The 27,899-nt window shown below is 44.8% G+C and overlaps 1 protein-coding gene across 5 annotated transcripts in view; it reads right to left on the reverse strand.

The window, feature by feature from the left end:
* fynb (FYN proto-oncogene, Src family tyrosine kinase b) overlaps positions 1-27,899 on the reverse strand; it is a 50,616-nt gene that overhangs the window by 12,425 nt on the left and 10,292 nt on the right. For all 5 annotated transcript variants that reach the window (XM_029849303.1, XM_029849305.1, XM_011618956.2 and 2 more), the window contains 5 exons: positions 16,987-17,239; positions 9,856-9,952; positions 2,734-2,832; positions 704-807; positions 337-486 (listed from right to left, as the gene is read on the reverse strand). In XM_029849303.1, coding sequence (XP_029705163.1) covers positions 337-486; positions 704-807; positions 2,734-2,832; positions 9,856-9,952; positions 16,987-17,236 — 700 coding nt within the window. In that variant the 5' untranslated portion in view covers positions 17,237-17,239. The remainder of the gene's footprint in view (positions 1-336; positions 487-703; positions 808-2,733; positions 2,833-9,855; positions 9,953-16,986; positions 17,240-27,899) is intronic.

Genomic DNA, 27,899 nt, shown 5'->3' on the forward strand with positions numbered 1-27,899 from the left:
CAGCGGATATTGCATCAACTCCTCAAAATAAACTTCCTGTGCTAATAAACAAACACACACACACACACACACTAAATGCTGAATTCATTTCCAATTTGTGCCACTGTATATGTTTCTGTGAGCATTTGCAGGTGGAGCAGATGCATTTATAGAGAAACTTAATGCATTCTGGATCAATTCAAGACTTAGTAAACCAAAATCCTTTATATTTAGTGATTAAGCTCTAGGCAGACTGCAGTGTTGGTGGTTTACCCACAGCATTTTGTGGCTGCTCTCAGCGGGGACTGCATGTAATGAAGAAACCAGGATGTGATTGAAGTGCTTCAATGTTTGTACCTGAATAGTGCTGAACAAGCTGCTGCAATGTTTCAAACTGAGCCCTGGTGGTGATGTAGTATCCACCACTGTCCAGCTTACGGATCTTATAATGCTTCACATGATCACCTTTCATATCATCCCAGTCCCGTATGGACAAGGAGAAAGCACCTGAGAGGGAAACAGGTAAGGAGGTTAACATCATTTATCTGTCTGTCTGTCTGTCTGTATACATACACACACAGACTTATATATATATATATATATATATATATACATATGTACACAAACATACATACGTATGTACGTGTGTGTGTGTGTGTGTGTGTGTGTATATATATGTATATATATATATATATATATATGTCTAATTTATCTTTGATCTTACCCTTAGTCGTTTCACTTTCTCGGATGAGATAGGTTCCTCGGGGGTTACTGGTGGACAGCAACTGCCTCTCTGCATCCTTGCGGCCAAGTTTACCAAAGTACCAGCTGGAATTATGAGAGAAAATATGAAAATGAACTAGTGAACTAATGAAATAAATCTATGTTCACAAGTACAGAAAACTGATGAGATTTTGTTTTAAAGAGCAGCTTTGGGCTTCCTTTCCTCCAGGCTGAAACTCCTGAAATTGAATAGAGCCCTTGTCCTCACAACGGGAGTGCAACAAGCACTGCACCGAGTTAGCGGGATCCCACTGAGGGCCAGCTTTCTGAAACTGTCATGTGGTGAAGATCTTGGTGTTGCCACTGGAGGGAGGCAGGTCTGTCGCAAAGTTCAGGAAGGTGTATCACAGGTGATGAGGGACTGGAGGTGGTTGGAGGACACCTGCTGGAACTTCTAAGGACTTATCGTGAGAACAGATGAGGCCTCCGGTGTCTTCTTATAGGGCACGCCGAGTGCTGCAGAACTACTGGGGGACAAGTGAGGTTTGAAGAATGGCTGACCACCTTTTTTTCTGTCTACCAGGACAAGGTGGGAACAATGATGGGTAGAGGCAGAATTCGGGTCAACCTGATTACAAACACAGCTGAAAAACTATTTAGTATTACGAGTCTCAGAGGTAAAAAGTGATGAGGTTGGACCTGGAGAAGAACATAACAATCAGTGTTGGCAAGATTTCAGTCTTTGCTGAGTGGATTTATTCCAAATTGTCGATACAGGCCACGAAAAAGTTCCTTGGGACTCTCCAACCACTGCTGTTACTCTTCCTATGCCATCTTCACCATCTACAGCTCCAGGTTGCCCATGTCATAATTTCTCTTTGTAGGTGCTGATCGAAGAAGACATATGGTTGGAGCTTCTGGTCTCCTACTGGGTGCTGGGGCTGAGGGACCCCACCTCCACATAAGAGGCATCAACCTTCATCAAAAAATGGTGCTTGGCTATGATGTACCAAAAGGCACAAGAAGGCACTGGAGGAAAGGCCTGGGATGAATGAGGGCTTCAGCTCTAATGTGTGTTTGCAGGACAGCCAAGATGGTGTCCTACTAACACATATTGCTAGGCTAAGATAGCGTACTACTATCACGTGTAGAACAGTGGTTTTTTTCTTTAAAGCAGATGATGCTATCTCACCCTGTAATGAGTCACAGTTCTTAGTTCAGACAATACAACTGCAGGTTTACACTGAATCACTCTAAAACTGTTTGTGAGCTTATATCAGGCTGCAGTGTCATGCTCTTGGTCACATCTTCCAAACAGCATCGGGTTAGAGCGAGAGAGAGAGAGAGAGAGCGAGAGAGAGCGAGAGAGAGAGAGAGAGAGGAGAGGAGAGGAGAGGACCCCCTAAGTATATATATGATGATATATATATCGAGAACGATCTGCACGCAATCCACAATCCACTGGATTACAAATGGCAATGAAGAAGCACATCATTACAACAGCCATTTTCGTAACATCAGAAATTGTAATGCCATTTTGCAGTGGACCGATAATGATGTGGAGAATCTGGATTGAGAGACGTCCCAGTCTTCTCTCGATGTTCTTCTATGCTTACGTACTGTATCCGACTACTCGTGCAAGCTCAGTATCCTGCAGCATGCGGGCTCAAACTCACTGAGATACTCCAAAAGATGCGGTGATAATTCGGAAAACTTCGTCTTTTTAGCTTGTTTTGTATTGTTTTCGTATCGCTCCAGTTTCGGGCATTCTAGTGTAAATCAACAGTCGAAATGGAACTAAAGTTGTGGATTTTCACCTGGCAATGTTGTTTAAATGAGCCCAAACGCTGCTGTTAAAGTGCAGGATGACCAACTCTAGGTACATTTGTCAACACATTTTTGAAAACCAAACACATTCTTTTCTAAAACACCAACAGAATAACAGCAATGTCCCCAACATAGTCCACTAGTGACATGAAGTTCTTTCTCGCTCTCTCTCCTTCACACACTCACACGCACACACATACTCACTCCTCTGCCTGAATTGAGTCCACTGGAGCCACGTAGTTACTGGGAATATAGCCATTACCACCGGTAGTAAGTGAACGTGCCTCCCACCAATCTCCTTCACTGAAAGACAAGAAAAGAGGAAATCTCAATGCTATTTTGTATTTTAATTAACCATATTGATGCCAGTTGTTATTTCCCATGCTATGGGTTAAGTTCAACACATAAATCACAAACCACAAATTTATGTTTAGTGTAATTTTTATGTCTTCATTTATTGGCCAATAGTGGCAGCTTTTGATGACTCAACTCAAAATCTGACAGAATAGTATATCATGGTGCATTGCAGCAGAGGAGTCCATCAAGGACACAACATGGAAACAGTTTTGAGGTCATACAGAATATAAGGAGAATTAATAGTTAACACTTATTAAAATGCTAGATGCTTGATAGCTGCTGCGGAGCCGCCTAGCTGCGGAGCCGCCTAGCGTAGCTACAGCTAGCGGTCCCCCGGCAGCAGCCGAGCAGCCGGCTAGCCAGGGCGGCTGGGTGACGGTTCGTAGGAAGCGTAGCCCAAAACAGGGCCCGCGGTGCACCACCAACCGCTTCCCGTGGCTAACCGCTTTTCCCCACTCGGCGACACACCCGCTGAGAAACCGACCCTGGTAATTGGCGACTCTGTTTTGCGCCACGTGAAGCCGACTCCAGCGACCATAGTTAGGTGCATTCCGGGGGCCAGAGCGGGCGACATAGAAGCAAATTTATGGCTGCTGGCGAGACGTAATCGTAAATTTGGTAAAGTTATTATTCACGTCGGAGCCAATGACACCCGGCTTCGTCAGTCGGAGGTCACTAAAATTAACTTGAAGTCGGTGTGTAACTACGCAAAAACGATGTCGGACTCCGTAGCATTCTCTGGTCCCCTCCCCAATCTGGCCAGCGATGAGATGTTTAGCCGCATGTCATCGCTTCGTCGCTGGCTGTCACGGTGGTGCCCCGATAACCAGGTGGCCTTTATAGACAATTGGAGCACCTTTTGGGGAAAACCTGGTCTGATTAGGAGAGACGGTGTCCATCCCACGCGAGATGGTGCTTCTCTCATTTCTAGTAATCTGGCTAATTTTATTAGACCCAAAGTGACCTGACAATCCAGGGTCCAGACCAGGATGCAGAGTTGTAGTCTTACACACCTCTCTGCTGCTTCCTTAGAACCCTCACCCACCAACAATAACATATTTAACACTATAGAGGTAGTCTCTGTTCCACGGTAAAAAGTTCACCAAGCACAGAGTGGGGGAGCGGTCAATCACCAAAATCTTATTAAAATTAATACTGAAGCACAAGTTGCAGAAACTAATATCACAATTAAGTGCGGACTGTTAAATATTAGATCTCTTTTGTGTAAATCCCTGTTAGTGCACGACCTGATAGCGGATCATCACATTGATTTATTTTGTCTTACTGAGACCTGGCTTCAGGAGGAGTATGTCAGCTTAAATGAATCTACTCCTCCTACCCATCTTAATTATCATATTCCACGTGTTACTGGTCGAGGAGGGGGAGTGGCAGCAATCTATCACTCCAAGTTATTAATTAATCCCAGACCAAAACATAGCTTCAGTTCATTTGAAAGCCTGACTCTTGGCATCACTCATCTGAACTGGAGGACAGAAAAGCCACTTCTGTTTGTAGTTGTATATCGGCCCCCTGCTGGGCCACATTCAGAGTTCCTGTCTGAGTTCTCTGATTTCTTATCTGACTTGGTCCTTAGAACGGAAAAAGTCATTATCATTGGAGACTTTAATATCCATATGGACGTTATAAATGACAGCTTTAGAAATGGCTTCATTTCATTACTTGAGTCAGTTGGTTTCCTCCAGCAGATAAACCAACCAACTCACAGCTTTAACCACACCCTAGATCTAGTTCTGACTTATGGTGTTGAGGTAGAACGTGTGTCAGTGTTCCCTCAAAACCCAGTCCTGTCAGACCATTCTTTGATCACTTTTACATTTATGATTAAGGATTCTTCTATGCTCAGAGCTCAGTCTTACTATAGCAGATGTCTTTCAGATAATGCTGTAGCTAAGTTTAAGGAAGTGATCCCTGTGCTGATCCCAGGACCACCGTGTGTTTCCCCAGGGATCAATCATTATAATCTTAGCCCTGCTGAGGTTGACTCTATTGCTGAAGGTGCAGCAACCTCACTGAGAATCACGCTTGATTCTGTTGCCCCCCTGAAAAAGAAAATAGTAAATCAGAGGAGGTGTGCCCCCTGGTATAATTCACATATCAGGACCCTCAAGCAGAAAGTGCGAAGACTGGAAAGGAAGTGGCATTCTTGTAAAATAGACAGCTACCATGTAGCCTGGAAAGACTGTCTATTAGTTTACAAAAAGGCCCTTCGCAAGGCTAGAACAGCTTATTTTTCTTCTTTGATTGAGGAAAATAAGAACAACCCCAGGTTTCTTTTCAGCACTGTGGCCAAATTAACCAAGAGTCACAGTGTTTTAGATCCACGTATCCCTTCTTCCCTTAGTGGTGAAGACTTCATGAGCTTCTTCACTAAATAAAGATAAAGTTCTAGCTATCAGAGAGAAAGCTAACCAGGCCATCCCAACAACTGGACCATCACCAGATGTGCCGACTGTGGGAACATACAGGGTCTCCAACGAGCCCTTAAGCTCCTTCAGCTTTATATATTTTTCTGAGGCGTCATCGCTAATTCAGAAATCCAAGACCACCACGTGTCTTTTAGATCCCATCCCAACACACCTGTTGAAGGATGTTTTACCATTGATAGGCAGTTCTATCCTGGACCAGATCAATGGTTCTTTAGTGTCAGGTTATGTACCCCGGTCCTACAAGGTGGCAGTGATTAAGCCGTTGCTTAAAAAACCATCACTGGATCCCGATGTCTTAGCAAATTATAGGCCAATATCCAACCTTCCTTTTATCTCTAAAGTTCTAGAGAAGGTGGTGGTGACTCAGTTACTGGAGCACCTGCAGAGGAACAGCCTGTTTGAGATGTTTCAGTCAGGCTTTAGAGCTCACCACAGCACAGAAACAGCACTTCTTAAAGTCACTAATGATCTTCTCATAGCTTCCGATCATGGACTGGTCTCTATGCTGGTTCTGCTGGACCTCAGTGCTGCTTTTGATACAGTTGATCACAGCATCCTGTTACAGAGACTGGAACATGTGATTGGGATTAAAGGGACAGCACTAGACTGGTTTAGATTATATTTATCTGATAGATACCAGTTGGCTCATGTCCATGGTGTTCCCTCATACAGTAGGGTTAGCCATGGAGTTCCTCATGGTTCTGTACTTGGAACAATCCTCTTCAAATTGTACATGCTTCCCTTAGAAAACATTATTCGGCAGCATGGGATAAATTTTCATTGTTATGCTGATGACACTCCGCTTTATTTATCCATGAAACCAGAGGAGACAGAGAAGTTAGTGAAGCTTCAGACATGTCTTAAAGACATAAAGTCGTGGATGTCTTCAAATTTCCTCCTCCTTAACTCAGGAAAATTTGAGGTCATGGTATTTGGTCCTGAACCTCTCAGGGATAGATTAGATCACATGATCACTCGAGATGGTATCTCATTAGCATCTAATATCTCTGTGAGGAATCTAGGAGTAACTTTTGACCAAAATCTCTCCTTCAACTCACACATTAAAACAGTCTCTAGAACTTGAGAAACATCACAAAGATCAGGAAACTATTGACGCGGCATGATGCTGAAAAGTTAGTCCATGCATTTGTTACTTCTAGGCTGGACTATTGTAATTCTTTATTATCAGGGTGTCCAAACAACTATTTAAGAAGCCTCCAGTTGATCCAAAATGCTGCAGCCAGAGTTCTGACAGGTATTGACAAAAGAGATCACATTACTCCTGTACTGGCGTCGCTTCATTGGCTGCCCGTTAAATTTAGAATAATTTTTAAAACCCTTCTTTTGACCTACAAGGTCCTCAGAGGCCTAGCTCCATCCTACCTGGAGGAGCTAGTGATACCTTACCAGCCCAATAGACCGCTCCGCTCTCAGAATGCTGGTCTACTTGTGGTTCTCAGAGTTTCCAGGAGTAGAATGGGGGGCCGAGCATTTAGCTACCAGGCCCCCCTGCTATGGAAGCATCTCCCTGTCCAGGTACGGGAGGCTGACTCCATCGCTACTTTTAAGATCAGACTCAAAACCTACCTCTTTGAAAAAGCTTATTGTTACTAATTCAGTAGTTCCAGTTTCTATCATAGACAGACAAATTATCATACTTAGGGGGTCGTCTAATCGTTAGGTCACATCTTAGTTATGCTGTTATAGGCCAAGGCTGCCGGGGTCCGGAAACATGATCACCTGACAGGCCTCTGTCACTCCACTGGGTCATGGTTTCCTCTCCTTTCCTCTCCTCATCAAGCAGACTAGTTATGCTGATTCTTGTGTAGTTTTTTCTGCTTCTCCCCCCCCCCCTCTATTTATTTACAGGTATCGCCGCCCTCAGAGCTGCATAATGACCTCCGGCCCCGCTGAAGTGATTGTGCATCATATTTTTTGTGTGTGTTTCTGTGCTCTGTGCCTCTCCTCTCCCTCTCCCTCTCCCTCTCCCTCTCCCTCTCCCTCTCCCTCTCCCTCTCCTCTCCTCTCCTCTCCTCTCCTCTCCTTCTCCTTTTCCTCTCCCTCTCCTCTTCTTTCCTCTCCTCTTTCCCCTCCTCCTCCTTCTCCTCTCCTCTACCTCCCTTCCACTCTACTTCTCCTCTCCTCTACCCCTCTCCTCTCCTACCTATCCTATCCTCTACCTGTCCTCCCCCTTCTCCTCTCTCTTTACCCAGCTGGCCATCAGCAGGAGGGTCCCCCTACATGAGCCTGGTCCTGCTCAAGGTTTCTTCCTGTTAAAGGGGAGTTTTTCCTTGCCACTGTTGCTTGTCTGGGGTCAGGCCCTGGGATTCTGGAAAGCGCCTTGAAACAATCTTGATTGTATAAGACGCTATATAAATAAAGATTGATTGATTGATTGATTGATTGATTGATAGTCTTTTTTCTTTAGTGTCAAACAGAGAAAACAACTATTTATAAAAGAGACCCTTTGCCTAATTGAAAAACCCAAGTCAATTTTACAGGGGATTTTAGAATAGATTAGATAGACAGATAAAATTTAAATTCTATTTGTATGACCAATATTTTCAATAAAATTGAGTTAAATCTCTTTCTTTATTGTGTCCGTGTGCATCTGTCTCTGTGTTCTTGTACTTATTGATGGTTGGGATTATGTCTATTATAGTTACCACAAAGATAGAATTACAAGGATGTGTGAGTGTGTCTTTGTGCATATGTGTGTACCGGTAAGTCTGTTAAAAAGGGGAGATGTGAAATTGGTCCTTAATTAACATTTTGGATGATATCACTTTGCATTAGCCCAGTGGAAGGCAGCCCAAGCACGAAGACACAGGATGTCTCCCTTTATTCATGCAGGATACCCTTGGGAGGAAGAAGATGATGTGGTGATGGTGGTGAGGAGGAGGAGGAGGAAGAGAATATGATTCCACAGTGCAACCATGTGCTTTGCAGGTTTGGAAGCCTCAGACACAAACAAATGGGGTCTTGTGTTCTAAAAACATATCATAGAACTAAATTTATGGGCGACACAGCCCACAAAAAAAATGGAAATACACAATAAAACACAATAGGATAAGCTAGCAAACAATCTTCCTGTGCCTGTATTTAAATCCTCTTGATTTGTCAGAGGTGATAACTGATGGACACTCAAATACAGAAGGAGGAAGGAAGCCCTTCAGATCTCTGCAATGTGTTTCTTCAAGCACAACTACAAAGATTTACTGGTCCTACAGTGCCAATGCAGATAAAAATCATACTTATTTTCTGACGACATCCGATGAAGCTTTACACTAACCACAGAAATTTTCATGAAAACTGTGGCCTGAAAACGGCTTCAAGTTTACCTGCAGTGTTGCCTCTTGTGAGGCCTGCCTATTCAAGCACTGGCACTGTTACTTCGAGAAGCTGTAACAGTCTTTGTCCAGTAGTGGTCAGTATAGCAAAAAAGAAAAGGCACAGGAAGCACTTGATGATAGAGGGAGGTGTGGGTGGGGGAGGAGGTGTGAGGCTAAAGCTTTGCCTAGCTGATGTGGGGGAAAAGAGAGTAGGAAGCTGTAATAATCTCTGTTGTGGAATGTGTGAGGATGCTGGGCAGCTCAGACAGGAAGCTGAATGGGTGGAGTAAGGAAAAGGAAGAATGGCCTCGCTGAGCCAAAAGCTGAGGAAATACAGTATGATAGCAAAATTCACAATTTGGAGACAGCTGGATCATAATTCACTTTCGAGGTTGTGTGTTTGGAAAATATTAATTCATCAGCATCTGACTGAGTTAAATAATTTGATTCTAGTATTCGTCCATCTGAGGAGATAAAGTATCATTTTCACAATGGTCTACATTCAAATACAATACAAAAACACAGACAAAGATGGAGGATTGAATATTCCAATCAAAATATTGCAGCTGTGACTGAGGAGTTTAAGGATAAAATCTGAAAATATCACTATTCTGGATCATTCAATGAATAGAGACATTAAGAAGGCATAAGAGGTCCATAAACCAAAGCAGTGGGGCTACACAAGATTATGTGGGTATGCAGACAGCTCCACCCTATGTTGCACTAAAGCAAATAATCCTTCCTGCCAATCATCAAATTACATGTTGAAGCCACCAGTGTTTCCTTATTTAAAATGACGAGCCCTTGTAGAATGCTGCTACCACTTGCAATTATGGCTTACTTAACTCTACACAACCCCGTCTTCTAAAAATTAGATGCAAAAGACACAAACTGCACATTTTACTAAAAAAGCCAAACTTGGAAAAGTAAAAGAATGGTTACTTCACCGTTGTTTAAAATAATTACGCTGAGTCATGTCTTCATGTCTGTATTTAAATAACAATATGTTATTCGTGTTAAATAATATTTCTTTTTAAACAATAGACAATGTGTTTCTTGGAATAAGAAGACATCCTGAGTTCATCCTATTCAAAGGCAAAAACAAACCCAAAATATGAAGAGAAGAAAGTAAATTTGATCTCCATAAATTCTTGAAATGGGTGTCCACGCAATGTTGCAGCTATACTTACCTGCTATTGATAATCTGGAATTTTTCTCCTTTCCTGAAGCTGAGGTCATCTTCTGTTCGTGCCTCATAGTCATAAAGTGCTACAAAGAGGGTGACTCCTGCAAAGGAGACTTAGTATTAGTGTCAGCACTTGACACATTAGGAGAAGAATACAGAGGTATGTCACCTTTTATAAAATGTATTTTCACCCACTTATATGATATGGGTACAAATGGACCAAATGTTGCCAAAAAAGTGTGGGTTGTGTCTGGATTATTATTTAACTCTCCAGAATGATTTCCCTTCCTTAGATTCAGTTTGACAGTGACACAAAAGTCAACTTTTGCCCACTTTGTCTTTTCTCCTTCCAATAATCCTCATTTTTCTATCATCACTGCGATGATAGAACAATGAGTATAAAATCTCCTGTAAAAATTCTTCCAGGTTATCAATCTGTACTATTGAAGAGGAACCCTGACAAATAAATTTTAAAGAATGGGACTGCAGCAGGACTTCACTAAATTGTACTGCAGAGAGGTGATAAAACAGCACCTTTGATTGTGTTTAAAATTTATTGCAGAAAAAAATACTGTAAGAAAAAGGCATAACCATCACTAAAAATCTAAGTTCTATTTGAGGTTCTACTTGCAGTATCAACATGGATATCTGAAAACATTTTCACTACCACAGTTTATGAAATAAAAAAACTGACACGTAACAATAAAGTTACATATGTTAAAAAAATATTCTCTTCCTCGCCCTCCTGGGCGGTGCCTCCTTCCTTCAGACTCGGGTCCTCTACCAGAAGCCTGGGGGTCTGAGGGTTCTGCACAGGATAATAGCTGTTCCTAGGACTGCGCTCTTCTGGACAGAGATCTCTGATGTGGTTCGTGGTATCTGTTGGAGCCATCTACTCAGCTTGGGTGTTACTGCCCCTAGTGTCCCAATCACTACTGAGACCACTGTTGCCTTCATACCCCACATTCTCTCTTTCTCCACTTTCAGCCCTTGGTATTTCTCCAGCTTCTTGTGTTCGTTCTTTCTGGTGTTGCTATCATTTGGGATTGCTACATCTATCACCACTGTCTTCTGGTGTTTATCCACCACCACTATGTCAGGCTGATTGGCCACCACCATCTTGTCAGTCTGGATCTGGAAGTCCCACAGGATCTTGTTCCCCTGCTTGTTCTCCAGCACTTTCGGGGGTGTCTCCCACCTGGACCCTGGGACATCCAGTCCATACTCAGTGCAGATATTCCTGTACACTATGCCAGCCACCTGGTTATGCCACTCCATGTATGCATTGCCTGCCAACATCTTGCACCCTGCTGTGATATGCTGGACTGTCTCAGGGGCATCACCACACAGCCTACACCTGGGGTCTTGTTTGCTATGGTAGACCCTGGCCTCTATGGCCTCATGATTTGTGCCTCTGTGCTGTCTTTCAGTCCGGCCTTTTACAGCCACTGGTAGGTTTTCTCGATATCAGCCACCGCCCAGGAGGGCGAGGAAGATATATACATACAAACACACACGCGCGCGCACACACACACGTATATGTATGTAAGTATGTATGTGTGTGTGCGCGTGTGTATATATGTATGTATGTATACACCCCTTTGGACCTCCCTCCTCTCGGACGGCCGTAACATCAACACACTGAATTCTTGTCTTATGACAATTCAACCGGCCTTCCTTTAGTTTTTCGAAGACATATCACCTCTTAATCAAGGGGCTTCTTCTGTTCTCAATGAACTGGTAGGACTCCGACCGATAATTTCACATTGTTTCGCCTCTTATCCCTTTGATAAGAGCTGCAGATTCTCTTTGATCTGGGTAACCGAGAACACACACCCTGAATTTCGCCCTCCCCTCTTTTTAAACCTTTTATATTATTTTGTATGATCTTGTTGAGTGTTTTGAAAGGTGCCTATAAAATTGACGATGATGATTTTTTTAAATAGTAGAAGTAATAGTACTATATTGTAATCTTCAGAAAATAACACTGTTGGAGATTCATCACCAAATGGACAAATGATCCATTTCACATGGATATTAAACTGGTTATTGATTGGGTCATCTGTTGGGCTCCTGCTCAGATAGTTATATAAGAAAAATCTAGGCAGGAGTTTCCATTTGTTGAAATGACATCAGTGACACATCAAGTTTAATCAATTGACTGTGGTAGAGCTGCAAGTTTAGATTTGACAGCAGTAGAGATGCAGTCACTCAGTCCTGCCTTGTGCCAAACAAACCAGGCAGGGGAGCGAGCAAAAGATTATGACCTAAATTTGGCTACTAAGTGGATTTTAAAAAGATAAAACCCCTATTTTCCCCTGCCAGTGCCTGGATTTGGATTATAAAATCCAGAATAAAATACAAAATCTGAGAGAGCAGAATCTGGCTATACTGGTTGGAGATGCAGAGTTCCTGTGAAGAACAGCCGGGAGTCAGTCAAACATAAAGGAAATCCTGAGTGGGACCCTAACTATACAATGAGCCCAGCCCAGAAAGCCAGGGGCTAAAACCACCCAGACAATCAATCCATCCAGCCATCCTCTACCGCTTATCTGGGGTCGGGTCATGGGGCACCAGCCTAAGAAGAGAAGCCCAGACTTCCCTATCCCCAGCTACTTCTCCCAGCTCGTCTGGGGCATCCCCAGACCAGTCCAGAGACATAGTCTCTAAAACGTGTCCAGGGTCTTCCTTGGGGCCTCCTACTGAAGGGACATGCCCTGAACACCTCACCAGGGAGGCGTCCAGGGGGCATCCTAACTAGATGCCCAAGCCACCTCATCTGGCTCCTCTCTCGGAGGAGCAGCAGCTCTACTCCGAGCCCCTCCCAGATGGCAGAGCTTCTCCCCCTATCTCTAAGTGAGAGCCCAGCCACCCTACGGAGGAAGCTCATTTCGGCCGCTTGTACCCGTGATCTTGTTCTTTCGGTCATTACCCAAAGCTCATGACCATAAGTGAGGGTAGGAAGGAAGATCAACCAGTAAATCGAGAGCTTTGCCTTTTGGCTCAGCTCTCTCTTCACCACATCGGATGGGTGCAGAGTCCGCATTACTGCCGACGCCGCACCGATCCGCCTATCGATCTCCTGCTCCATTCTTCCCTCACTCGTGAACAAGACCTCAAGGTATTTGAACTCCTCCACTTGGGGCATGATCTCCTCCTTTACCCGAAGAAGGCACTTTACCTTTTTCCGGTTGAGAACCATGGCCTTGGATTTGGAGGTGCTGATTCTCATCCCAGCCGCTTCACACGCAGCGGTGAACCGATTCAGTTGAAAGTCATGGGGCAGCAATGCGGACCAAACTCCGACACCGATCGTACAGAGAGCCCGGCACCCCATACTCTTGGAGGACCCCCCACAGGACCCCCCGAGGGACACGGTCGAATGCCTTCTCCAAGTCCACAAAACACATGTGAACTGGTTGGGCAAATTCCCATGCACCTTCGAAAACCCTGCTGAGGGTGTAGAGCTGGTCCACCGTTCCACGCCCAGGACGAAAACCACATTGCTCCTCCTGAATCCGAGGTTCAACTATCTGGCGGCCCCTCCTCTCCAGTACCCCTGAATAGACTTTTACAGGGAGGCTGAGGAGTGTGATCCCCCTATAGTTGGAACACACCCTCCGGTCCCCCTTCTTGAAAAGAGGGACTACCACCCGGTCTGCCAATCCAGCGGCACCGCCCCCGATGTCCACGCAATGTTGCAGAGTCGAGTCAACCACGACAGCCCTACAACATCCAGAGCCTTAAGAAAATCCGGGCGGATCTCATCCACCCCCGGGGCCTTGCCACCGACGAGTTTTGACTACCTCGGCAACTTCAGCCCCGGAGATACGCGAGCCTGTCCCCAGGTCCGCAGGTCCTGCTTCCTCACTGGAAGGTGCATTGTTGCGATTAAGGAGGTCCTCAAAGTATTCCTTCCACCGATCCACAACATCTCGAGTTGAGGTCAGCAGCACACCATCGCCACTATACACAGTGTTGACAGTGCACTGCTTCCCCTTCCTCAGATGCCGGATGGTGGTCCAGAACCTTTTTGAAGCCGTCCGGAAGTCGTTGTCCATGGCCTCTTCCTATGCCTGGGTCTTTGCCTCGGCAACCGCTGTAGCTGCACTCCGCTTGGCCTGCCGGTACCTATCTGCTGCCTCAGGAGTCCCACAGACCAGTAAGGCCTGATACAACTCCTTCTTCAGCCTGACGGAATCCCTCACCACTGGTGTCCACCAGCGGGTTCGGGCATTGCCGCCACGACAGGCACCAACCACCTTGCGGCCACAGCACCGGTCAGCCGCCTCAGCAATGGAGGCACGGAACATGGTCCACTCAGACTCAATGTCCCCCGCGATATGGTTAAAGCTCACCCAGAGGTGTGAGTTGAAGCTCCTTTCCTGCCAGTCGTCTGTCCGGCATCCTCCCCCACCATCGGAGCCAACTCACCACCAGGTGGTGATCAGTTGACAGCTCCGCCCCTCTCTTCACCTGAGTGTCCAGAACATGCGGCCGTAAATTCGATGACACGACCACAAAGTCGATCATCGATCTGCGGCCTAAGGCGTCCTGGTGCCAAGTGCACATGTGGACGCCTTTATGCCTGAACAAGGTGTTTGTTATGGACAATCTGAGACGAGCACATAAGTCCAATAACAAAACAACATTCGGGTTCAGATCGGGGCCGTTCTTCCCAATCACACCTCTCCAGGTCACACTGTCGCTGCCAACGTGAACATTGAAGTCAACCAGGAAGACGAGGGAGCCCCCAGAAGGAGCACTCTTCAGCACTCCCTCTAAGGACTCCAAAAAGGGTGGATACGCTGAACTGCTGTTTGGGCCATAGGCACAAACAACAGTCAGGGTCCGTCTACCCACCCGAAGGCGAAGGGAGGCTACCCTCTCATCCACTGGGGTAAACTCCAATATACAGACACTGAGCTGGGGAGCAACGAGAATTGCCACCCCTGCCCGTCGCCTCTCACCATCAGCAACTCCAGAGTGGTAGAGAGTCCAACCACTCTCGAGAAGACTGGTTCCAGAGCCCTTGCTATGTGTCGAGGTGAGGCCGACTATATCTAGTCGGAACTTCTCAACCTCACACACCAGCTCAGGCTCCTTTCCCACCAGAGCACCATATATAACATAAACATTGGATGTTCTGGCCGTGGTCATGGATTTAACCTTGTGGCCTTGTTGACTAACTTTTTGCCAAGCGTAGGCACAAACAACAGTCAGGATCCATCTATTCACCTGAAGGCGAAGGGAGGCTACCCTCTCATCCACTGAGGTAAACTCCAATATACAGGCACTGAGCTGGGGAGCAACGAGAATTGCCACCCCTGCCTGTCGCCTCTCACCATCAGCAACTCCAGAGTGGTAGAGAGTCCAACCACTCTCGAGAAGACTGGTTCCAGAGCCCTTGCTATGTGTCGAGGTGAGGCCGACAATATCTAGTCGGAACTTCTCAACTTTGTGCACCAGCTCAGGCTCCTTTCCCACCAGAGAGGTGACATTCCATGTCCCTAGAGCCAGTTTATGCAGCCGGGGATCAGACCGCCAAGGTCCCTGCCTTCAGCCCCTACCCAACACACAATGCACCCGACCCCCTTGGCCCCTCCTGCAGGTGTTGAGGACACGGGAAAGGGGTCCCCCAGCCAGACATTCCTTCAAAAATCTTTGTATTTTTTTTACTTTGTATTTGAATGAGAGGGTGTGTGTCTTAGGAGTCCTGAGTGTTTTCCCTCTTCCCCTTACTTTCTGTGTCTTGTCCATTTCCCTTGTGCGTCTGTTTTCAGGCTGGGAGGAGCGGTTTCCTGCCTCTCCTCCATAGGGTGAGCAAGGGTCACCTGAAGACGATCTCTGTCATTATCCACACCTGCCGTTTCCTTTAAAAGCCTGTTCATTTCTCCACTCCTCGCTGATTCTTTGTTAACCCCCCGTGGTACAACCTGGCTCCTAAAACTCTGTTTGCACATTTGTTTCCTTGAACCTGTTACCTGTCTGGAACTAATCGTTCGTCTTTCCCGAAGATTGTCTCTTGGATGCCTGCTCGCGCAACCCAGCCTGCTCCAGTCTGACTGTGTTTGTCTCTCACCTGCACCCTTTGGCTCTGTTCAGAACTTGGACCTCAGTAAACTTGTTTTCAATGAATCGGCCAGCAAATGGACCCCCGCGGTCCCACCAGGGAGCCTTACTGGGGCAGCACGAACAGCTGTTGCAAGCCCTGGTGGAGAACAGCACTCAGGTGGCCCAGGCAATGGTGGACCTATCGCAACAGGTCGCGCTCCTTGCAGGCTCTGTTCTGCAATCAACCGGTCCCTTGGCCAGCACCAACGACACGTCTCCGCAGAACCCCAGTTCCCATATCTGCGTCCCAGAACCGTACCAGGGGAAGCTGGACAAGTGTCGGGGATTCCTCCTTCAGCGCCGGTGAGTCTTTCGTCAGAAGGCCCAGTTTTTCACCAGCGGCTAATCCAAGGTGTCATACTGTATCTTGTGGGTCTTCTACGGGGCAAGGCGCTGGCGTGGGCACAGGCGTTCAGCTCCCACCATCGCCTAGAAGCCATGTCTTTTGCGGAGTTGGAGGAGAGCCTAAAAGTGGTCTTTTACCACAAAGACCACTCCGGGGACGCGTCTATGCGTCTGCTTTCCCTCGGCCAGGGAGACCGCTCATTAGCGGACTTCTCGGTGGAATTCTGGATCCTAACTGCTGACTTGGGGTGGAACGAGCCAGCGCTTCGGGGAGTGTTCCAGCACTTCCAGTCTGACTGTGTTTGTTTCTTACCTGCACCCTTTGGCTGTGTTCAGAACTTGGATCTCAGTAAACTTGTTTTCAACCTCACCCTATCGTGTGTGTCTGCATTTGGGGTCTCGATTTGTGTCCGCAGATCCTAAAAACGTGTGTGTGAGAGCTTTCACTATGTCTGGAGCTCATGAAAATAAACACCTTTCACACTGCAAATGATGGAGATCCTTCATCCACCCCGAGAACCTGACACTTAACAGGTATTACAACCATCCAACAACTTTAGATGACATAATAGGACGTTAAATTTTGAGAATTCTAACCCCTCTTGTTGGGTTGCTAGTTAATTATCTGGATGTAAATATAAAATGTATAACACAAAATGTAGATGTCATGTTTTACCTGTCCCACTGTGAGTCCTAAGCGTTCCGCTGTGAGAAGAAGTGCTGACCCCACCAAACACTGCCATCCCTTGACCCACGGGGGTGTGGAAGTTGTTATAATTTGGAATGGCGGTGACGCCAAAACTGGGGTAGTGCTGAGGCATGGGGTCTGCCCCATAATGGTAGCGGGCAGCTCCGAGGGAGTGGTTGGTCTCTCTGTTGTCTGTCAGTTTGGTTGCTTTCTTATCCTTGCATTGCACACAGCCCATTATCTATAAAAGAAAAGAATAGAGAAATATGGTTTAATCTCTTGGCAGAGGGGTGTTCTGATGGGCAGCTCAAACCAGCATCAGATAAAATAATTTTAATGGACATTGAAAACTTCTGTTTGAACAACACTGTAATAAAGAAAAAACAACCCCCTCCCCCTTCTCCCTGGTGCTGTTCTCCTCTGGGAGGCAGCAATCCTTTTATAGCCTGACACAGCTGCATGGGTGCCCATCACACTGCTGCCTGGAAGGTGACGTGTGGAGCCAAGACCTTAATAAAGACTGGTGGGAGGGGGACAAAGTGAGGGTTCTATCATGGTGCTCCACAGTCAATCATTCACCCACATATTGTTACACCTTTTGTATAGTCTCTCTCTCTCTCGCTCTGAGCGTGAGGGTGGTGAGTGTGTCGGCTCCGGGAGAGAGAGACAGATTTCAGTGGTTTTTCCAAACTTTTCCTATATTTGAATCTTTATTGTTACACTGGGTGGTGTTTAATCACATTGGGGAGCACTATTCTGGAATTTCGACCGTTTATTCACTGCTTTTGGTGAAATTGTTTGGTGGCAACGGTCGCCATGCCGGTCATGGCAGCAGCACCGGGAGCCTCCGAGCTGGAGAAACTTACCCGCGGACACGGCGTCAAACTCTCTCCACCCGACGGTGTGTCCGTGGAGGAGTGTGCGCTGGCTGTGGGGGACATTGTGGGGCACGGAAGCGTTAAGTCCCCATCCAGGATGAAATAAAATGGTGGTGGTGTTTGTGGGTAGCAAGGACAAAGCCGATCAGCTGGTGGCGGCTGGGGTGGTAATCAACGGTTGAACACACACCGGTGCTCCCCCTGTCGAACCCGGCGAAAACGGTGGTGGTGTCCAACGTTCCTCCGTTCTTTAAGAACGATATGTTGTTGAGGGAGCTCAGCAGTCACGGGCGCATATTGTCCCCGATGAGGTTAATTCCTCTCGGGACCAAGTCCCCGCTGCTGAGGCACGTGGTGTCCTTTAGACGGCAGGTAGCGATGGTTCTAAATAATAATGAAGAAGAGCTCAAACTGGCTCTTCGTTTCAGGGTGGATGATTTCGATTACACTGTTTTTGTCACTACCGACTCTCAAAAATGTTTTGGTTGTGGGGAGGAGGGCCATTTGATCCGGTCGTGCCCAAAGGGCGCGGAGGCTCGCCGGCCAGCCAAACCGCACGTCAGCGCAGCGCCCTGCGTGCACGACGGGGACAGAGAGGCCGCGCAAAACGCGCGGAGCGACACGGGCACAACCACGGAGGTGGAGGAGCCAGCAGGGCTGCAGGGGGACCACCCGGGGGACCACCTGGACCTGCAGAATGAGCGTTTCACTGGAGAGATGGTGGAGCAGACGGCTATAAGAATGATAGAGACCGTCCTGTTCAATGAGGATGTTGGAGTGGAGGAGAGCAGCCTCAGTGTGGCCATGAAAAGGAAGAGCACGGATAAAAAGGTCAACAACGACAAAGTAAAGAAACTGTCCACAGCAGAACCTCACACACACAGCTCACCACACACACGTACCCCACAGGACACACACAGCTCACAAGATGCACACAGCTCACAAGACGCACACAGCTCACAGGACACACGTACCCCACAGGCCACACGTACCCCACAGGACACACACAGCCCACAGAACGCAGACAGCTCACAGGTCACACACAGCTCACAGGGCACGCACAGCTTAGATGACACACAAAGCCCACAGGACACACACAGCTCACAGGTCACACACAGCTTATACGACACACACAGCCTACAAGACACACACAGCTTACAGGACATGCACGGCACCCCGATGGACACACAAAGTACACAAAGCTCTTTGGTGGGCATACAGGAGGCTTCAGCTCATGATGTTGATGTAAAGGTAGAGGTACGTCCTGCTTACTGTCTGGAGAGGATTAAGTTTTTCCTTAGGACCATGAAGGGGCATAGGTTTGTACAAGTAGAGGACCACTTTTCAGACCTCCAGCTCTTCCACGATCATGTTAAGATATTCATGAAGATGGAGAGATACGGCGAGCCCACTTTCACTGACTGGGAGATGTATCGCCTAAAAAAAATGCTGGTCAAGATTCGGTCTCAGTTCGAGAGCGCCGACTAGGACACACACGTTCCTTCTGTCTCTCTGACTAATTTCTTGCTGGACAATATTGAAAGTTTCAAGAGTACATGGTGCCTGAATGACGAACTATGTATGGTGGAACTATGTTTGTGTTAGATCATGGTTGTTGTAATGAAAAATAAAATTGTGTTTTGAAAAGTCAAAGTCTCTCTCTCTATATATATTCATAATGTTGTGATGATCTCATTTATAAAAATGAAGGAGGAACACATTAAAGAAGGGTGAATACCTTTAATAGGTATTGAATGTACAAAATACATGGGTGTGTCGTCATCATCATCATCATTTTGTTTGATCATCATTTTTGACCTTGTCACAGAAAGGTAAGACAAATATTATATAAAAAGAAAAACTCATCTAAGACAGGATGAATAAAATTTTCTAAAAACCCATTTGTGATGAATATCAATATACAATAGAAATGTGTCAAGATCCATCTGCCACAGGTGCAGTCATTGTCCCGTCCTGCCCATCTCCCTACTTTGGACCTGGTTGCCCTTGTGTGGTGTACCTGCTCCAAATTAGTGTATTTCTATCTGCCTCCCCCTCACAGCTTTGCCATACACGCTTGTTTGCAAGTGTCCTGGACTTTCCAGTGTTTGATTCTTCATGTGTGGTTTCTCGAACGCAGACTTGTGTGTTGGGTGGACTGAAAATGACACATCTTTTATTGTGTATGAATGAAGTAGAGAAATACAGTTGTAAAAATCCCAACAAGCTGAACCTGTTAAACAAAGAATGTTGTAAAATTATTCATCTTCTCTGACGATTTCAGCACCATATATAACATAAACATTGGATGTTCTGGCCGTGGTCATGGATTTAACCTTGTGGCCTTGTTGACTCACTTTTTGCCAAGATTAAAGAATATAAAAAAGATGAAAGGCTGCTCTTAATTAAAGTTAGGTCTCTGAAAGTTGCAGTACAGCCAGAGAAAGAAACCCCTCTCCACTGCCAATTGGAAGAGCAGACTGATATACACTGACACGCTGTGACCCCTTGCTTTCAGTGTAATTACGGACAGATCTATCAAACTACCGCAGACAGAGGCTGAAAGTGTCCTGGCACAATCAGAGGTTGTCACAGGAAGTGATGGAAAGAGAAACCTTACTGTATCATTAAAGCTTTAAAAACCCTACAAGATAACAATAAACAGCAACTAAATATGCACTGTCTATGAGAATGGTGTGTTCTCACACTATTGTAAATGTCGCTATTGTAAATTCGTCACTGGTAATAAAAATCAAGGTGAAAATGTGTAATAGGTGTAATATTTTGTGGTGGTACTTTTCAAGACTTTACAGCCTTTATCACAGCCTTTACATATTAAGAATTGTTCATCTAATCTTCATCCTTTCAGAATGTAGACCAAAAACAAAAATGTGAATATAGTATTTCTATTTAACCTGATAAACTATGGCCGTTATCCAAAGTGAACAGACGTGGAGCATGAAAAGGACATCCAGTGGCTCCACTGACTGGCACCAAGAAATGCTCTTCTGACTCTTTACATAATTCATGATCAGCAGAGCCAAACTCAAACAGCTCTTGGCAAGTTAAACGCGTATACGCATCTATACATATCTCAGTCACCCGCACCTGTGTGTGTGCTTCCTAAATATAGACATGGCTGAAATGTCACAAAGATCAGGAAACTACTGACATGCCATGATACTGAAAAGTTAGTCCATGCATTTGTTACTTCCAGGCAGGACTATTGCAATTCTTTATTATCAGGGTGTCCAAACAACTCTTTAAGAACCCTCCAGCTGATCCAAAATGCTGCAGCGAGAGTCCTGACAGGTACTGACAAAATAGATCACATGACTCCTCCTCCATGAAACATCGCCTTATTGTGGTGGAGGAGTGTGCGTACCCTAATGAGCCTGGGAGCTATGTTGTCTGGGGCAGTTTGCCCCTGGTAGGGTCTCCCAAGGCAGACTGGTCCGAGGTGAAGGGTCAGACAAAGAATGGTTCACAAGACGCAATGTGAAAAAAAAAGGGAGAAGCCACGTACCCGGCCCGGAGGGTTACCAGGGCCCCACCCTGGAGCCAGGCCTGGGGCTGGGTCTCGATCGCAAGCACCTGGTGGCCGGGCCTACGTCCATGGGGCCCAGCTGGGCCCAGCCCGAACCGGCTATGTGGACACTCCCGTCCCCAGTGAACCCACCACCCGCAGGAGGAGCATGAAGGGTCCAGTGCATTGTGGATTGGGCGGAGGACCAAGGCTGGGGCCTTGACGGTCTGACCCTCGGTTATGGAAATTGTCTTTCGGAACATGGAACGCCACCTCTCTGGCGGGGAAAGAGCTAGAGCTTGTGGGGGAGGTTGAGCACTACCGACTAGATATGGTCGGCCTCACCTCCACACGTTGGCTCGGTCTAGCGACGGCCCGACATCCTGTAATGGGCCCTGTGCTCACTGCCCGGCACTGTAGCGCTCGATTTCCAACCTACGCTGGTGCAGTGGGACCTGGGTTCCTCCTGGTCCACGACAATGCCCGACCTCATGTGGCTAGAGTATGCAGGCAGTTCCTGGAGGATGAAGGAATTGATACCATTGACTGGCCCCCATGTTCACCTGACCTACACCCAATAGAACACCTCTGGGATATTATGTTTACGTCCGTCTGGTGCCGCCAGGTTGATCCTCAGATTGTACCGTAGCTCAGTGATGCCCTGGTCCAAATCTGGGAGGAGATCCCCAGGACACCATTCATCGTCTCATTATGAGCATGCCCCGATGTTGTCAGGCATGCGTACAAACACGTGGGGGCCAAACAAACTACTGAGAATGATTTTGAGTTGCGACAATGACATTTTGGCAAAATGGACCTGTCTGCTGCATCAATTTTTCACTTTCATTTTTGGGGTATCTTTGATTTCCCCCCCTCTATAGGGTGATCATTTTCATTTCTATCAAATTATGTGGCATCATTTTGTTCCTAATACATCACCTACTTTTTATCAGTATTCAAGATCATTTCCCCCCCCGTTTAGGTCTGATGTGTTTTTGAAGTGTTCCTCTAATTTTTTTGAGCAGTGTACATTGGCTACAGCAGAGCTGAGTGTGTGTGCATAGTGCTATTAATTAGTTCCACACAGACTGGGACTGACATGGGACAGCATACTCAGTGTCCTCCACAGTGAGACATTTATACTCCAAGTATTAACTAAAAAACCACCCAAGTGTAGTACATAAACGGAATGATTTGATGGTCAGATCTTTTTGTGATATAGCCTCGTAAATTCTAATCGACCTCTTAAGTTATATACGGTAGTTATATACAATAAAAAAGATACAGCAGGCATAATTTTAATAAAATATGTAGAATGGAACAACAAAAACCTATTTTTTCTATTTTCTATTTTTGTTCTCCAGCTCTGGCAAAACTAAGCTAAAATGTAGGCTTTCCTTGTCATTAAATCTGAAATGATATGCATTTATTGAGCCTACTTATTATCATTTCAAGAAGAAAAAATATTCCAGACAATTTTTCCACACTTTTTTGCAGTGGTTTAGACCTTTGGAGGGCAGCTCTCCTTCAGTGAGCCAAGCATTTGTGCTGTGAGGTCACCAAGGTCACATCAGATGTCTGCCAATACACTGTGGCAGTGACAGAAGCTGTAGTCCATTTTACTATGGGGAGGTTTCCTGTTTCCAGCAAAAAACGGAGTCTGCAGTGCTGAGCTCAAGGAAACTGCAGCTGACCAAAGACTGTTCTTAAGAATTGATCAACAGGGCCTCGGAAAGGAAACCTTGGTTTTGACTATTTTTAGGTGATCTGAAAACAACTCTGCTGTGGCTGCATTTATTTCAGACCTTCATAACACAGTAAGTAGATATAAAAGTCAAAACACCAAGGTCCAATTTTCACCAGCAGCATGGAAGCTGCGGCTTTCTACTATGAAGAGACAGTGAACACTCGAAGCTCTAAAATCAGAAGCCATTGCTGTGAAAAGGCTTCTACTTAGCTGCATCATTCTTGCAAGTGAAGACTCCAGTTCTGGACTACGTTCTGGCCTTTAGCCAATATTCCTGCAGCAGTATTTTACGAGAGTGGCCAGTGAGAGATGGATTGTGCACCAAAGGATCAGAGCAGAATTATCTTGTTTTCACAGCTCTTTCGCAGAAGATGTCACAGCAGGAAGTCTGCCTGAGGATGCTCCAACCCGTCAAAGACTCCATCTCACTGGGAGCTCCTTTTCCACATTTCCCATAATTTCACCACCAACATTGCAACTAGACCACAGTAGCAGAGTTGGCACAGTAGCAGAGTTGGATAAAAGCGGCTGTATTTTGTAATATTCATGCATCCTCTCCATGAACTGGGAGTGATCAAAACTGGAAGAGCCATTATTTATATTGCGTCCCAGTGGCTGGATCCCAATCATGTCAACTTCAGCCGCCTCTGTCTAGTTCTTCAGCTCTCGACCTGAAAAAGGATATAATGTGGATCCTAATAAACTAAAATAATCTAAACTATTTTTTATGAGAATACTATTTAGTATATTTTGTTTAACAGTAATAAGAGATTTTCCATATGTTTCTAATGGTCTGTCTCAGTTCAACTACAAGACAGACAGGTGAGAAGAGAAGGCCTATGAGTCTTCATTAAGTAACTGACAACGTGAGCAGCAGGACAGCCAGCAGGTTAAAACACCTCGTGAGCCACTGGACGTGCAGCCTGAGCTAACAGATGACCCTGGCAGTTCTGGTAAAAGCATTATTTTAAAAGAACAAATTTCAAATTACATACACAATAATAACAAAAAATGACACAAGAATGCACCAAAAGAGGGATATTTTCAAAATGTTATAATTATGGCCTCTACATGTCTGTCTAAATCACTGCTTGATAGCTAGAGGGCATAATTATAACATTATAAAAATATTCCTCTTTTGGTGCATTCTTGTGTCATTTTTTATTATTGTGTATGTAATTTGTTCTTTACAATTTACAATTTTTCAATTTATCAACACAATTATCTTCTCAAAGAGAGGTTTTCTGTATAAGCATTTTCTATTTTAATCACAACAATTTCTCGTACCACACCAGAGCTAATCCAATGTAGCTTAAAAAATAAACAATGAACAATCAGAAAATCACAGGAGCCAAGACCTCTGCAAAATGTTACATCTCTGCAGAATGTGACATTTGAAATGGTTCTCTCTTCAACCATACAGTACCGGCTTGACAGGAAACAGGAAACATGAACGACTGTGTTCAGACCCAGTGTTGCATTTTCCGTTGGTTGTGACCAGGCGGTGCACTTCAATCAAACCCGATCAGATTAAAGCCTGTGGAGGAAGCGATGGTTTTATGTTCTCACTTATGATGAGATGTTTAGTAAAATGGGACATACAATACCACTTTGAAAGTAAGACCTGGTTGGTCTGTGTTGTTTCTTCCTGCAGTGATGATGTTTCCATGAGCAGAGACATATGTCATCATCATGCAGGATGTGGTGAACAGCTTCAAATGCACCTTAAAGGGTGCTCAGTTTCTATTTAGTAAGTTCAGAGCAAGAGGCATTCTCAACTGAAAAACATTCCATTCCAGTCAGAAGAAATGAGCCTAGCATTTTTTTATTTCAGAGGTGAATGTGAACATCTACTTTTCAACCACACTGTCTTTACAGATGTTGGGTATTTTGCCTCCAGAATTTGTTGGAATTTAATTGAATTCATTCCTATCTTTACCAGTGAAATGCTAGTTTGTCATTGTCTGCCGCACACCCCAAAGCCTGGCTTAGGTGGTGCTGCATGCCTAATAGTTGGGAAGGTGCTATTTTCCTCATGTTCCATGCCCTGTGTTGCTGATTTTGGCCACATACTTATGTTTTAACCTCATCAGTCCATCAAACCTGTTTTGAAAATGCTTTAGACTTTTCTAGATGTTCTTTTGCATACTTCTCATGCTGAATTCTGTGGTGAAAACAGCAGATTATTTATAATGACTCGTCCATACGAAGGTCACAATTGGGCAGATGAACACTGTTTATACATCTCCTGTTTGGGCATCAGTCTTTAGCTAGGTGCTGATTGTTGCATCAAAAGAAGAGGAGTCAAAGTATCTATTAAGCTTTCCTAACACCAACTGAAAACAAACATGTTACTAACAGGCTAATTATCTTATTTTCGCGACCATAAGGCGCAGTCTCAGTTATGGATGCTATTTCTGTATTTAACACATACATAAGGCACACCGGATTATAGGACACGGACATGGTAAAACATACCGGTACGCTAGCTTATAACATACATGCTAGCGTGTATTTAGCAGTGTACTCACCTACATAATCTTCTGTATCCGAAATGAACGAAATGAATCCGAAATGGCTTTTGCAAAAGCCAAAAAGCCGGAAAGCATTACAGATCTTTTATATTTCAAATAAGTGGTGGCCATATTCACTATAAAGTTAACATCAGGGGCTACTGTCGAATTTCAATGGTATGATCAGCATCATTATAAGAAATAATTAGTCAAATTTATGAAAACATGCCAACTTCTTTAAATATACATCAGCATCATACGGGTATATGGAGCAGAGCCAACTTTTGATCACCTGCCTCATTGCTAGCACTTTATAAGCTAGGACTATTAAACCCCAACCTGTGAAAATGGTATTCAGTAGATAATGATAATGGAGGGTGAAGCAGGGACACATCTGTCCTGTGAGTGTGACTTTAGACATGTGTGTGTTAATAGTCCTGGCTGAAATCATCAGCTGTGTGCAGCTGCAGGGCTCGAGGGCTGCTGAACATCAGAACATACAGCAACGTGTCCTCTTACAGTTGGAGCCCCAGGTTCTACATGATCTTTCCCACAAATCCATCATTTTCAGCCTTTTTGACTCACAAACGAGTCAGAGAATCCAGCACCACAACGTTCCCAAGTTATTTTTACAGCATCCTCCAAGGAAAACTACAAGGACTCCAGCTCATTTAGAACTGTGTCACTCAAATTTGAATCACAACAAGCACGTTATTCAGGTTCTTTCTACCTTGCAATGGCACCCTGCAGTTTTTAGGATTGACTTCAGGGTCCTGTCTTTGGCTTATACAGACCTGAACTGGCTCAGCCTGAGTTATATTGCAAACAGTCTTGTTAAGAGGGCTCTGTTTACAACTCTGGCCTTCGTTGCTGCTGCTTTATTGAGGACTTCTAGGAGCAGTAGGAACAAAATCACCGGTGCAGCATTCACAAATTACGCCCTCTCCGTGGCTTGCTGACTAAATATCAGGTATCATATGTAAGTTTCATATGTTGCATCACTTTATTTCATTTTCTTTTAGTTTTATGTTTCATTTTATATCATATATTGTATGTATTGTATGTTAAGGCTATATTGTAAACCCCATTTATGAAAAATGAAACAAATGAAGCAAGAAAGGAGGGAAAATTGTTTTCAAAGAAATATTCAGTTTTTGAGCACATCATAGAATAAAATCAGCCTGATTTTCTTTTATTTCAATTCAACACTTAAAATTTGAGTGAAACAACTTTTAATTGAATTTTAATTGAATTAATTAATGTTGTTCCTTTGTGTGACCTTTTCTGATTTTTTTTTACCCTTAAAGTTATGCAGTCCTCTTCCTATAAACTTCAAATTATTATTAAGTAAATATTATTTGCAGTTCTTCTTTGCAAAAATAAAACACGCTCATACTCTCAAAACTTCCTGTAACACTGTCCACCCCACCCCCACCCCCGCAGCGCAGAATGACACCTTCTATTCGCTCAAAATGCAATATCTACAATTCTCAGTTTTTACAGATAACAGTTTCAGCACGCAGAGTGCCACAGTTTTGTGGCACATTTACACTGCCATTTTATAACCTGCCGTTTTATTTAAAAAAAACAAAATCTTTCCATAAGCATTATATGATATCTGACGTCCTTAAGATGGAGAAGGAAAATGTTCTATGTGATTTAGAGCCTTTGTGAACAGATGAGAAGTTCCGCCTCCTAATACTATTAAACATTGTAAAGCATTTAAGTAGCAATCAAAACACTAACACTGAAGAAGCACTAATTCTTCCAGGTTCTGCTCTTTAAGTCTCCAGCTTAGTCCCCAAGGACCCAAGTCCAGCATTTGGCAACAGGCCAACAGTCAACCCACCCTTGCCGCCACCCAGCATTATAATTACAACTATGTCATGGCAAACAGTGTCAACAAGTGGAGATGGAAATGGAGGACAAACTCTGTTTTTAAGCATGGAGTGTGATCATAGCATAGCAAGATTTCAGGAAGTATAAACAGGAAAGAATCAAAGTGCTGTTCAAGAAAAACTAAATACAAAATTACAAAAAACAATGACTTAATGAATTGATGTATTTTTGCAAACCAATCAAAGCGGTCATCAAAGCGGCTTCCCAGTCTTCTCTGATATCATCTATTTTTCCCAGTTTTGAAAAGTGAGCGGGCTTCCAGGGCAAAACACAGGTTGAAAATGAAAATATGACGGACCCACTGATGGGTTTTCAAAAACTGTGGGAATGTCAAAACT

The sequence above is a fragment of the Takifugu rubripes genome, chromosome 16, assembly GCF_901000725.2.
Source record: "Takifugu rubripes chromosome 16, fTakRub1.2, whole genome shotgun sequence".
Lineage (NCBI taxonomy): Eukaryota > Metazoa > Chordata > Actinopteri > Tetraodontiformes > Tetraodontidae > Takifugu > Takifugu rubripes.